The following is a 14,329-nucleotide window of genomic DNA, read 5'->3' as shown; positions in this document are numbered from 1 at the left end:
ATTCAGTCTTCCCAGCCCGGTGCAGGTCTACAATTTTGTCTCTGGTGTCCTTCGACAGCTCTTTGATCTTGGCCATAGTGGAGTTTGGAGTGTGATTGACTGAGTTTGTGGACAAGTGTCTTTTATACCGATAATGAGTTAAAACAGGTGCCATTAATACAGGTAAAGAGTGGAGCCTCGGTAGACCTCGTTAGAAGAAGTTGCTTGTTTGTAGGTGATCAAATGCTTATTTTCCACTCTAATTTGGAAATTCTTCAAAAATCAAACAATGTGAAAAGTTCTATTTTGGTTTCATCTGACTATAACACATTCTCCCAGTCCTCTTCTGGATCATCCAAATGCTCTCTAGCGTACCGCAGACGGGCCTGGACGTGTACTTTCTTCAGCTGGGGGACACGTCTGGCAGTGCAGGATTTGAGTCCCTGGCGGCGCATTGTGTTACTGATAGTAGCCTTTGTTACTGTGGTCTCAGCTGTCTCTAGGTCATTCACTAGGTCCCCCCGTGTGGTTCTGGGATTTTTGCTCACCGTTCTTGTTATCATTTTGATGCCACGGGATGAGGAGGGAGTTGAAAGTTTGTGTTGACCAACGACAGCCCCAAAACATCACTGTTCTGAGGAGATCTGCATGGAGGAATGGGCCAAAATACCAGCAACAGTGTGTGAAAAGTTTTTGAAGAGTTACAGAAAACGTTTGGCCTCCGTAATTGCCAACAAAGGGTCCATAAAAAATTAGAGATGAGATGAACTTTTGATATTGACCAAATACTTATTTGATTTGCAAATAAATTCTTTAAAAATCAAACAATGTGATTTTCTGTTTTTTTCCACATTCTGTCTCTCATGGTTGAGGTTTACCCATGTTGACGATTACAGGCCTCTAATATTTTCAAGTGGGAGAACTTGCACAGTTAGTGGTTGACTAAATACTTATTTGCCCCACTGTATATGATGAGAATAAGAAGCATACATCAGCCTGGACAATCCTTCTGCCTTAGAGAGTAGGATACGTCCCCTTAAAGATAAATTTCTTGGAAGCCTCTGGTTTAATTTGGTTTGGGTATTTTTAATGATCGGGACAAAATTAGAGGAAAGTCTTAGCTTAGAATCCTTCGAAATGAAGATACCCAAATAATGCACTTCTTAATGCCACAAACATTTAATGTGTCGCATTCTTTAATTGGGAGAAGCTGATTATTATTATTAAACTGATATTTAGGTTCAATGTTAAACCAGATGCTTCGGGAAAACTGTTTATACAGTGCCTTGCAAAAGTATTCGGCCCCCTTGAACCTTGCAACCTTTAGCCACATTTCAGGCCTCAAACATAAAGATATAAAATGTTAATTTTTTTGTCAAGAATCAACAACAAGTGGGACACAATTGTGAAGTGGAACAAAATTTATTGGATAATTTAAGAGTGGGGCGTGCAATATTATTCGGCCCCCTTGCGTTAATACTTTGTAGCGCCACCTTTTGCTCCAATTACAGCTGCAAGTCGCTTGGGGTATGTTTCTATCAGTTTTGCACACCGAGAGACTGACATTCTTGACAGTCTTCAGCTCTTTCCACAGATTCTCGATTGGATTCAGGTCTGGACTTTGACTTGGCCATTCCAACACCTGGATACGTTTATTTTTGAACCATTCCATTGTAGATTTGGCTTTATGTTTTGGATCATTGTCCTGTTGGAATATAAATCTCCGTCCCAGTCTCAGGTCTTGTGCAGATACCAACAGGTTTTCTTCCAGAATGTTCCTTGTATCCAAATCCGGCTTTAAACTTCTCCACAACAGTATCTCGGACCTGCCTGGTGTGTTCCTTGGTTTTCATAATGCTCTCTGCACTTTAAACAGAACCCTGAGACTATCACAGAGCAGGTGCATTTATACGGAGACTTGATTACACACAGGTGGATTCTGTTTATCATCATCGGTCATTTAGGACAACATTGGATCATTAAGAGATCCTCACTGAACTTCTGGAGTGAGTTTGCTGCACTGAAAGTAAAGGGGCCGAATAATATTGCACGTTCCACTTTTCAGTTTTTTATTTGTTAAAAAAGTTTAAATCATCCAATAAATGTTGTTCCACTTCACGATTGTGTCCCACTTGTTGTTGATTCTTGACAAAAAAAATAAATTTCATATCTTTATGTTTGAAGCCTGAAATGTGGCGAAAGGTTGCAAGATTCAAGGGGGCCAAATACTTTTGCAAGGCACTGTATCGTTTTGCATTGTGGCCAAAAAGTTCCATTTTGGTTTCATCTGACCAGAGCACCTTCTTCCACATGTTTGGTGTGTCTCCCAGGTGGCTTGTGGCAAACTTTAAACGAGACTTTTTATGGATATCTTTGAGAAATGGCTTTCTTCTTGCCACTGTTCCATAAAGGCCAGATTTGTGCAGTGTACGACTGATTGTTGTCCTATGGACAGACTCTCCCACCTCAGCTGTAGATCTCTGCAGTTCATCCAGAGTGATCATGGGCCTCTTGGCTGTATCTCTGATCAGTTTTCTCCTTGTTTGAGAAGAAAGTTTGGAAGGACGGCCGGGTCTTGGTAGATTTGCAGTGGTCTGATGCTCCTTCCATTTCAATATGATGGCTTGCACAGTGCTCCTTGAGATGTTTAATGCTTGGGAAATCTTTTTGTATCCAAATCTGGCTTTAAACTTCTCCACAACAGTATCTCGGACCTGCCTGGTGTGTTCCTTGGTTTTCATAATGCTCTCTGCACTTTAAACAGAACCCTGAGACTATCACAGAGCAGGTGCATTTATACGGAGACTTGATTACACACAGGTGGATTCTATTTATCATCATCGGTCATTTAGGACAACATTGGATCATTAAGAGATCCTCACTGAACTTCTGGAGTGAGTTTGCTGCACTGAAAGTAAAGGGGGGCCGAATAATATTGCACGCCCCACTTTTCAGTTTTTTATTTGTTAATAAAGTTTAAATTATCCAATAAATGTTGTTCCACTTCACGATTGTGTCCCACTTGTTGTTGATTCTTGACAAAAAAATTAAATTTCATATCTTTATGTTTGAAGCCTGAAATGTGGCGAAAGGTTGAAAGGTTCAAGGGGGCCGAATACTTTTGCAAGGCACTGTGTACTGTATGTGAACTTATTCACACATTATTATATCATTGTTGCTAGTTAGCATGTTCTTTATGCTATAGTTATCCGAATAACTCTAAATAGCTATGTTACATACCAGGCATGTTCTCAGTTCATTGTTTATGAGTCATGTAATGTTAGCATAACGTACACTTATTCAGCCTGTTGTTCTCTATTGCATTTTATTCTAAATTGCCTTTCAAAATGACTTGTCTGTTCTTGGTGGTGGATTCTACCAAATAAATTTCCCCCCAAAATGCGACTTATACGCCGGTGCGACATATATGTCTTTACCTTTTAATTGCGCATTTTTTGGCGGGTGCGACATATATTCCCAAAAAATACGGTACGATCTGATGTTGCTCACCGTGGGCCGCAGTGTGCTCAGGGAGCAGGTGTGTTTGCTCAGACACATAAAAAATTAGAGGGAACATTGTTGGGCACCCTTGTATGATACCACGGTTAAAGTTAAATCTGGTAGTTGTGCCAAATTTCAGTTTAACAGAGCAGTTAGCATTAGCATATAGAGCTTTGACTGCTTTACAAAAGAGCTTTCCAAAGCCAAATTTTGAAAGTGTTTAAAAACATGAATTCATGGTAAATTGAATCAAAAGCTTTGTAGAAATCTAAGAAGAGGAGAAAGGAATTGTCTGATATCAAGTCAGAGTAATCAAGGACATCCAAAACAAGTCTAATGTTGTTTGAAATGTGCCTATTTTTCATAAATCCAGATTGTGTTTCATCAATTGTAGAATCAAGGGTGCGTTTGATCCTATTAGAAAACACCAAAGCCATTATTTTATAATTATTTTCAGCCATACACGATGGCATTATTTACGTTCTCAGTGTATTCGCACCCACCACTTTGAACTCTGTGGCGTGGCTTAGTGGTAGAGTAGTTGTCCCCCAATCCAGAGGTTGTGGGTTCAATTCTCCGCCCTGATAAACTCATCTAAGTGTCCTTGAGCAAGACACTGAACCCCACGTTGCTCCTGGTGCTGCGTCACCAGTAGGTGGATGGCGAGATAGTGTAAAACACCTTGTAAGGTGGAAAACCGCTATATAAGTATAACACCATTTTGAGGGACTTAAACTTAATTATAACACCATTTACCATTTATGTTGGGGGTTACCAGTCAGAATGATCAAACCATATGACTTCAAGCAGCAAATTTGTCAGTTAACTGAATCACTTGGCTGTTTTCCTTGTGACTCTGGTATTTATTGATACAGCATAAAATATTGTTCTATGCTGCTATCTAGTGGTCATACGTTTTAACTATATTTTTCAAATGAGTAAGGAATGAATTTGAAATTATTTCAGAAGCGATTATTTGTATTTGTATTTATTTTGATCTCCATTAGTTGTAACAGCTCCGTTCAAACATTTACACCAGTGCTTGCCTCACCAACCAAAATGCATACAGAAAAAAAAAATAACAATAAATCAAACCCACCCCCAACCCCTCCCTCTCCGTACACTCACACACACACCCCTACATATAAATGCACATATAGTACAGACAAACACATTACATATATCTCTATACATATCTATATACTACATGCATGTACATGTACAGAAAAGACCCACTCTTTGTTTTCCTGGCGTTCATTGAAATTATCTGGCTCATGGTGGTTAGTTATTTCGATTCAGAATTCATTACTAATAAAATGTCTCTTCAGAAGGAACTTAAACTGGTTTTTACTGTTTGCAGTATATTATATTAGATTGGAGAAGATATACTGGAAAAACATCGACTTTACATTCATAAAGTCCCACAAGAGTATTCTCCTTGAAAACATACCTACCGTTATCTAGTTTCAGTTCACTGTATAGAGCTTTTTTTAGAGGAAGTGATGTCACAAAGTGTGATACTTTGACCCTGAATGAGAAAGGAGGGCTAACGTACTGAAAGACTGTGCTTTTGTTCATGATTACAACAAGGACACCAAAGCACACAGTTCCTAGACAATGGCTCATGTGAACTGTGCACACATGTGTGCACAAGGCACTCAAGCAACACACCTCCTGCCCTTTGCTTTCATTTTAACCCTTTAGAGCAGTGGTCCCCAACCTTTTTTTGCATGACGGCTCTGTGTGACATGGGCCTTTTTTTCACGGACCGGCAATATGTGGCAGAAAATGACGGTAAATATAAAACAACTAGGGGTGTCAAACTATTACAATTTTTAATCGAGTTAATTACAGCTCAAAAATTAATTAATCGTAATTAATCGCAATTAATCGCAATTCAAACCATCTATATAATATGCCATATTTTTCTGTAAATTATTGTTGGAATGGAAAGATAAGACCGAGATGGATATATACATTCAACATACGGTACATAAGTACTGTATTTCTTTATTATAACAATAAATCAACAAGATGGCATTACCATTATTAACATTCTGTTAAAGCGATCCATGGATAGAAAGACTTGTAGGTCTTAAAAGATGACTAAAAATAATAAATAAAATATATAAATAAATCAAATATACAAATATTTATAAAAAATTATAGAAAATAAATAAAAGATAATAACTAGTACAAGTTATAGAAATTTTATATTAAAACCCCTCTTCATGTTTTCGTTTGAATAAAATTTGTAACATTTTCAATCAAAAAATAAACTAGTAGCCCGCCATTGTTGATGTCAATAATTACTTACACAATGCTCATGGATGCTGAAGCCTATAAAATCAGTCGCACCCAAGCGCCAGCAGAGGGCGGCAAAACTCAACACAAAACACAACAAGTACACCTTTCACTTTGCTGTCCTTTTAATATCTTTGAGCGGGGCATTTGTGCGTTAATTGCGTCAAATATTTTAACGGGATTAATTTAAAAAATTAATTACCGCTCGTTAACGCGTTAATTTTGACAGCCCTAAAAATAACACGAAAGGGCTTCAAAAGAAAATTAAGAGCATGGAAAATGTGACTCACCATACGCTGAATCAACATTTTTTAACAGCAGCCTCTCCTAAAACTTGACGGGAAATATCCTTGGTCGCAGGCATAATGAGTTATCTCCAATCGTAAAAGGCTTGGCTTTAGCAATACGGTTCACTACGAGGTATGATGATCTCAGTGCTCTGTTTGTTGTCTCGTTTGCTAGCATTTAGCCAAATATTATGCAGAATGGACTTTGTTTTAGGCTCCTCTTCTGGCTCAGCAGGTGGCCTTTCCCTGTAAAAAAGTTGTCCAAAGACGTCTCCGCCCGCAGCACACAGCAAACAGCAGTTAACGGTACTGTTTACACTGACTGACGCTGCGCTCCAAACAACCCAGTAAGGGCAGCCAAACACTAGAGGGCGACATACACAAATCTTTACTTGGATTACTGTCATTTTCAGACTACAAGCCGCCACGCACCAAACCGCACCTGTCCTCACTGTATTATGGGATATTTAAACCAAAAGATATTAACCGGTAACACTTTATTTGACAGCGGCATCATAAGACTGTCATAAGACCAAATAAACCGCCATGATTCATTGCTTCACGAGGCTTCGTTTGGCCATCACTGCTCCCTTTGGGGAGACAATCAACCTCTGCTGCCAACTGATGTTTACCTTTAGGTATTTATTGGTTTGTTTTACCTACATTTTTAAGTGCCCCATCAGTCTCTGTTAGTTTGCATAATTCAACCAATGTGCTTGTCCTCATGAATTCATAATGTGAATTTCATTTTCAAAGGCCAGAAAATGTTACTGTCCCTAGTCTCCACTGTATTAAACTCCAAATCCAGGCCACTTTCATCTGAAACTCTCTATATATCATACCTGTGAAGTTGTAGAAATTGCAAATAGGGAGATTTCTGTTTGCCAACCCCGATGACGCGCGCGCGACAATCGCTAAGACAAAATGCAACCATTTTTTTTCAAGTTCATTTTGGTCACAACACTTGTGTAAAAATTAACTACACTGTCAAAGAACCTCTTTTTGGTGGCATCAGTGATAGTCTTCAACTTGCTCCATGTATTGTCTGGCATCATGTGATACTGCTATGTTGCCTGTGTCATGTCAGTTCTCCTTGTTCCTGTAATCAACATCTAGGATATCCTCAGCTTTCCTGATCACATCCATTTGCACAAATTTGGACATCAGCTTCCTCAGCAGCCTCTTCATCTCATCAACCATCACTCCAATTAGGGTTTCGTGAGACTAAATCAGCAAGATTAAAAACATTAATTACATCATTTAGAAAATTAATCATATTTGTTTTAAAAAGTATCTTTGTCATGGCAGTTTTTTAATTGAATTGTAACCTAGAATTGAAACTTTATATTTTTTGTTTCAGCACAGTAATAATGATATAATGTAACAAAGTGTATAGTATACACTTTAGCTTTAGCATAATAGCGAATCTAAATGATTAAACTTCAAGTAAGTAACGATACGCTTTCTCACTTAAATTCATATATTGTGGGGGTAGGACCGCAGTGGTTTAATATTCCATGATGTTTGATCCACGAAAACACAGAGTAAAGCAACGACTTCTTCCTCGTCATCGTTCTCCCATCATTAGCTCTAGTGCTATTAGCATTAGGCTAGTTAGCTATCGCTGGCAGGTAAGACTTACGGCAATTACGTTGACGAACGTCGTTTTTCCCGAATACTGGAGGCTGACCAGGGTCAGCTCCATCTCTTCCTTCCAAAATAAAGACTTGAACCAGTCTAAAAGCCGGTTTATTAGTGCCAGCATCTTGGGAAGTCGGTGGTGCTTCGCCTCTTCCCTCCCTGTCAGATGTATGGGTTGGGCTTTTCCAGCTCTGAAGGGGAGGGAGGGCAGGGAAGTCGGAGACGGCCAGGCTATTCGTTGTTGGTCACTTTCCGAATCAGGCCGAATGGTATCGTTACAAAACGGTGACAAACAAAAACGTAAAAAAATTTTTTTTTTAAATTTACATTTTTGGAAAATCGGGAGATTTGGCTTTCTAACCGTGAGGCGTGAGCATTGGGGTCAAAATCGGGAGTCTCCCGACCAAATCGTGAAACTTAACAGGTCTGATATATAGTATAGTATGTTCAAATTTGTGCATAAGCATTTGTTTTCTTGGTTTTTAAGGAACAATAAAATGAAGCCAGTGCTAAATCTGATCCATACAAATAAACCAACTAAAATTAGACTAGAAGCTTGTCTTTTTTGTTTTACCCATGGGGCTACTGCATCTAAATCCAACCCCTTTTGTATTAACCCCACATACATCAGGGGACAAATTCTACGAAGGAAGAAAAAACAAACTTCTGCTTCTCCATGACTGAACCGACTGAGTATATAATATGATATATCATAATGTGCATTAATGCTTGTCACAGGAGAGTGAAAAGCAGCTTTAGTTAAAAGCCCTCCTGGGTTTAGCTGTGATGGGACGAAATGAAAGGACTCACTCACTGTTTGTCATGAAGGATTAATGGAAAAACGAAGGGGGAGTCTATAGCATCGGTGCCTTTTTTAAAACATCTTCACAGCATGCTTTAATACCAGCAGAATCATCCTTTTTAAATATACTCAAGGAAACGAGAAGGAATCACAAGGTGTGTTAATGAAGAAAGCCTGACAGTCATCCCGAACGCAACTTCGCTCATGCCTTGTGACACGCTCAAAACAAGTCATCAGATCAAAACAACTGCCGCTCCCATTGTATCGCTGCATCCTCTCATGACTCAGCTATTTTTACGCATCCTCACCAAAACAAGACAATGGTTCTTACATGCTGTTTTTCTTGCGAGGTGAGCCCTTCCCGTGCTGACTGAGGGTGCCCCCCATGGCATCCAACAAGATTTGACTGGGTTCAGGATGTATTCCTTAGATTCCAAGTCCTCAGTTCACCTCTTCTGTGGAAAATTAGAACTCTGTGAGGTTCTGGCTGTCATTTCATCTCACTTAACCACTCCTTGTGTGACTGTTCCTTATAGAGATCACATATAAACACTAGTGACAATCCCGCCTCCTCACTCCCTCACTTGTTATCCTCATCCTCTCTCTCTCTCTGGGGCAAAATACAGTCAATCAGAAGAAAGAGAGGCGGGGTGTATAAGAGGTGGGGTAGTCAGGGATGTAGTGTCATGGGGGGTATTGTCCTGAAAAGAAAGACACTCCTTTATTGTTAGCCAAGCTGCACATGAGAACCGGGGGGATGGGAAGGGCGGCCCTACTTTTTATGCCGCCTAACTCATGGTGTACCTGTCGGGACTACAAGCCCTAGCAAAAAGTATGGAATAACCAGTCTCGGAACGAGCACTCACTCAGATAAAAAGCTTGAAAAAATAATGAATTAGTTCAAAAGTGCACGCCATAGCGTTCAGAAACACTAAAAGAAATGAATATAAAACAATGTGGTGGTCAGTAAATGTTACTTTTATAGAGCATGTGCAGGGAAATATATATGGAATCACTCCATTCTGAGGAAAAAAAATATGAAATCATGAGAAACAAACAAAGAAATAACGATCAAAAAACATCTCTAGTATTTAGTAGCACTACCTGTTTTACGAAATGTCAAGGTTCGCAGTGAGTCAGCAACAGGCACACTTTTGCGAAATAGACAATGTTTATTGATTAGAAATTGCAAAATAATGAAGTTTATTGATTACAATCCCACAAAGGCATGCAAAAAAACAAGCATAACACAGAATAACAACGCTAGGTCTAAATTGTCACTTGTCATTACCTAAGACCCCCACGATGCAGTCAAAACACACACAAGCACAAGAAACAATGGCGCTAGATATATTAGTTGTCGAAGCTAAAACACCCCCACGCCACAGTTAAAACACAACGAGTTCCCTGATATGAATCAAGCTCCTACCTGTCGACAATGAGCGGAGAGCCAAACGCTCCTGGTGTGAGTATTCAAGGAACAAAGCCAAGAGATCACATTAATCCTGTGGCAGACTCTGACGTGGCCCGGAAATGTCCGGCTCTTTATTGGCACATGCCACGTGAGAACAGAGATGGCCAGCCCCTGCTCTCAGGAGGCACGCTGCCTGCCCCAAAATGGTCATCTTAACATGTTTTGCTCAACCTCTTAAGGAGATGAGTCTCGTGTCCAAATATGATTGGTTCACTCGTTGTACTTTTTAGCAGCAGATGGTTCGTATCAGGTATCTCGGTAACCACAGCAATGAGCTAAATTGCGTCAAAGTGGCGGGCATAACCTGATAAGAGTTGTACAGTCAGTCCAAAAGAATGTGTGCACATAGAAACAACAACACACAGTTAGTTACTCTTAAAGGCAATCAAAGGCAGTTATTGCTATATATATGTGCAGTTATTGCTATATGTGTGTAGTTATATATGTGGATTACAATTCGGGTCACAAAAAGGTCACAAGAAAGGTCATACAAAGGTTACAGCTTTATGACAGCTAGCAGTCTCTGAGGCATGGACTTGATGAGGATTCTTCATCAATTTGGTGCCAACTCCCTTTGATTGCAGTTGCCAGATCATCTTTGCAGGTCGGAGCCTTGCTGTGGACCTTTTTTTTTTCTCTTCGATTTCTACCACAGGTTTTCAATAGGGTTGAGATCTGGGCTATTAGCAGGCTGTCAAGTTCAAAAATATCAAAAATAGATCCTTAGGTAGACATTTGTAAAATTACCCAGAAATAAGGAGAAGACACTCAGTTTTCTTGGCCAAGGAGAGCAAAATGTGACTCGTGAGTTACCAAAATTGATCTAAATCAAAAAAATCCTCCTTGGTATTTTATTTAGGTGTTTGTCCTAAACAAAAACGGATGCCGCCCTGAGGGAGGGGAGAGCAAGCTGGAGACACCCATGTGGTTTTTGATTGGATATGTGTGTGCATGTAGGTGGAACTAAGTGAATACACGTGTGGAAGCAAGAGCTTATGTAAACAATCATGTAAACAGTCAAAACAATCATGTAAACAGTCAAAATAATCCAGACACTTCAGTTATGCAACGCTGCGGCCATGGAAGATGTCCTCGGATGGAAAATTGTCCTCGAAGGTCTAGACAAAAGTCCAGACGCCAGGTGCTAAAGATGCCTTGGAAGGTCTAGTTACGCAATGATGCGGCCATGAAGCAAAACACCCTCTTTTACCCTTTGTAACACTTAAGCATTATACTACAACCTGGTATAGCAAGCAATAATCATTTACTGGTTATATAAGTAAGAAAAATATGGCAATATGTATTATTTATGGTATATATGAGCACAAGCAAATATTCAATCAATCAACCAAGCAAATATTTAATCAATCAACCCCGATAATTACCTCAACACAGGCCATGACATTGACTGGATGAGTCTTTCTCCAAAGAATGCTTTAACAATTTTAGCTCTGCCGCATGATGCAATGTCATCTTGGAAAATGACAAACATATTTTCAATTGAGGGGATAAGAAAGCTGTCTAAAATTTCAATGTAAACTTGTGCATTTATTGAGTGCCTTTGCCTGACATGCAGCCCCTAGTCTGAGGGAATTTTGATGTCTTCTTGAGTCAATCATCTCTGTAAATCTCACTGTAACGGCACCAAACAATAAAGTTTCACCATCATCACCTTCTCAAGAGTCAAGAATCTGCACTGGAACTTTTGTTTGGTGCTGTTCCAGTGAGACCTTAAAGAGCATACGACAGGAGAAAAAAAGTCTTAAATGGCATTATTATGTGAATTAGAATCATATTTTGAGACGATTCGACTATATAAAACAATTTAGCAAAGCACAGATGACTAGAAATTAGTCTTTTAATCTGCCGGTTAGCCACGCCTACCATTATAGACCCTACTCACCTACGTCACAAAATGACGTGTCGCTGTATCCGGCCGCCATATTGTCCGTATTTTTTAGACCTATTCTCATTGTTTTAAATTAGTCGTGCAAGTTATAGAGCAATTCATGGAAGCCCCGGTGTTATCTGACGCTGTAAACTCATTGGATGCGTTGCATAAAAGGCGTTATGTGGAAAAGCTTCAGTTTATCCATTCGCCAGATCTATATTTGATGCCTAAATCGATGTTTTTCGACCCGCTGTCTTCGCCGTCTCTGCCTGACATCAGCTACCCTGATATTTACAACTATCTTGTCCACACAAAATCAGCCTACTCTCACGAAAGTTTGAAAACCTTTAAGAGCTTGGAGGCTTATAAATACTTCGTTGCTGGTTGGGTGAAACAGGTCCTCGTCCACGAAAATTCGGCAGGAATCTATCTTGTGCTCGGTAAGGTGAGTTACGAAATTTTCAATTCAAAATCTTTTGTTCTTGCTAACATCCACTGTCAAGTCTAATGTATTTCATGTCATTTATCAATGGAGCTAGGGCTTATAATGTTTATATGGTCTAGCAATAGCACTCTCACTACATACATATATAATATGTAATAAATATGAAGTGCGATAGCATTACTCCAGATTGTCCCTAGTTGAATTTATTTTTTGGCTTTTGACCTCAATAGTGAAATTGTAAATTAATTGTTTGACAACTGTCTTATTATCCCCTTACAATTATATATTTTCAGGTAGTTCATTCACAACGTCTGAGTGTATGTTGTCGGCAATTAGCCTAGCAATGATCTTAATTGTGGTTGTCAGCCCAAAACCCTCTAAATATATATTAAATGCATCTTACCAGATATAAAATGACTACTACATCATCTGTGGTAATCGTTTGGAGCCCAGTTATCTCATCGAATTGCAGCAGCCCATCTCGCTCTCCTCTCCGGGTCTCTCGGAATCCGGTAGAACTTCAAGTCTCTCCGTCTATCTTCTCTGTTATTGCAACCGACCGCTACACACGCCTTCACCATTTTGATTATTAATGTTAACGAGCAGAAAAACGCCATAATAGGAGGAATTTATGAAGCGCTAATGCATTAACATGACGAGTAGACAGACAACATGGCGCGGAGGCGTGGCTGTGACGTCACGTGAGTAGGGTCTATAGGGCTTTAGCGTCCCCAACAGGTGGATGACGTCAGCGGTAGACTGGGCTCATCGGTTTTACTATTCAGCCGATTGAGGAGGAATTATTTAGAACGTGGAAAACGCGACGAAGAGAGCCGCAAAATGTCATTGTTTCAGTCTCTCTCTCCAATATTTTTACAGGATATTCTTTTTATCCAAGTATTTTTCCCAAATAGCTATATAAATGGCTTGAGAAGGACCAGTCAGCCCGTCGAGGGGGAAGTCTTCACAATGAGGAAAACGCGACGAAGAGAGCAGCAAAATGTCCTTGTTTCTGTCTCTTTACTTCAATATTTTTTACAGAATATTCTTTTTATCCAAGTATTTTCCCCAATTGCTAAATAAATGGCATGGTGATGACAAATAACAGTCTTGTGCTGAATGGAATATGAAATAATAAAAATGCATTTATTCAGGACGACGTGGCAAAATTACTCCATAATGGTCAAAACTGTCGACTTCACCTTTACTGTCGCACCTCCCGAACGATATTTTATGACACCTAAATCGGACATATGTCATTTCCCTTCCCCGGCTTCGGAGAATGTAAATAAACCAAAAGGCGTGACAGCTAGCCGACATGCTAACCCGAACCGAGTGATGTTCGAAGTCTTCGAAGCGGAAATATCACACATAACTAACCTGGATTTTTTTGACATGACGACTGGGTTATCGATTGTCTTCGCGGATCGGCAAACCGCCCGGCAGAGAGCAATTTACAGTTCGTTCCCGGAGGAGGGTGGCTGCAGTTGTTGTGCAGCTAACGTTCTGCTGATGTGCACGAGGAGAACTTTTTTCATGCCTATCAATGATCAACCGTAAGTACTCCTTTATTTAAAGAAAGTTTGTGGTGTTTACTTTGTAATTGCTGTATTCGTATTTGACATAATACAAAACAAGATGTTTACTCACTTCCTCATAAGTCCAATGGTCCCACAGTAAATATCCACGGTGAATGGGAACCTTTTGAAACTCCAAAAAGGCGCATACGCCTCTCCCTCATACAGAATGATTTTTCTGCAGCCGTCTGGCTGGCGTGATGCGAAAAATAAACGTATTAATCCGCAAAATCAACTGAATCCTTCGTCCTCATACACAACAGTACACTGTAGTGTGAAGAGGACGTCTTCTACCGTACACGTCACAGCGCCCTCCTCCTCAATGCAAGACCGAAGCCGGAAGTCACTCATTTTCATGGCGCGGGATTCAAAAAACTAAATAAAAATAGCGATCGCTTCCACACACATCCAAGCGGCCCATATCATTC

At 39.8% G+C, this 14,329-nt stretch overlaps 2 protein-coding genes across 2 annotated transcripts in view; both read right to left on the bottom strand.

The window, feature by feature from the left end:
- The window catches only part of LOC130913351 (transforming acidic coiled-coil-containing protein 1-like), a 73,495-nt gene extending 64,418 nt beyond the window's left edge, over positions 1-9,077 (bottom strand). Inside the window, exon 1 of the mRNA XM_057831903.1 lies at positions 8,846-9,077. Within this exon, the coding sequence (XP_057687886.1) occupies positions 8,846-8,901 (56 nt within the window). The 5' untranslated portion in view covers positions 8,902-9,077. The remainder of the gene's footprint in view (positions 1-8,845) is intronic.
- On the bottom strand, positions 6,931-8,121 carry LOC130913352 (ADP-ribosylation factor-like protein 8). Its single transcript, XM_057831904.1, has 2 exons — positions 7,714-8,121; positions 6,931-7,295 (listed from the first exon to the last, which is right to left on the bottom strand). The coding sequence occupies exons 1-2, from the start codon at positions 7,834-7,836 to the stop codon at positions 7,155-7,157; spliced, it is 264 nt and encodes an 87-aa protein (XP_057687887.1). The 5' UTR covers positions 7,837-8,121; the 3' UTR covers positions 6,931-7,154.
- Positions 9,078-14,329: the final 5,252 nt, after the last annotated feature.

This window comes from Corythoichthys intestinalis, chromosome 3 (assembly GCF_030265065.1).
Source record: "Corythoichthys intestinalis isolate RoL2023-P3 chromosome 3, ASM3026506v1, whole genome shotgun sequence".
Taxonomy (NCBI): Eukaryota; Metazoa; Chordata; class Actinopteri; order Syngnathiformes; family Syngnathidae; genus Corythoichthys; species Corythoichthys intestinalis.
The sequence above is the reverse complement of the archived record's forward strand: the minus strand, read 5'-3'. Positions and strand labels throughout refer to the sequence as shown.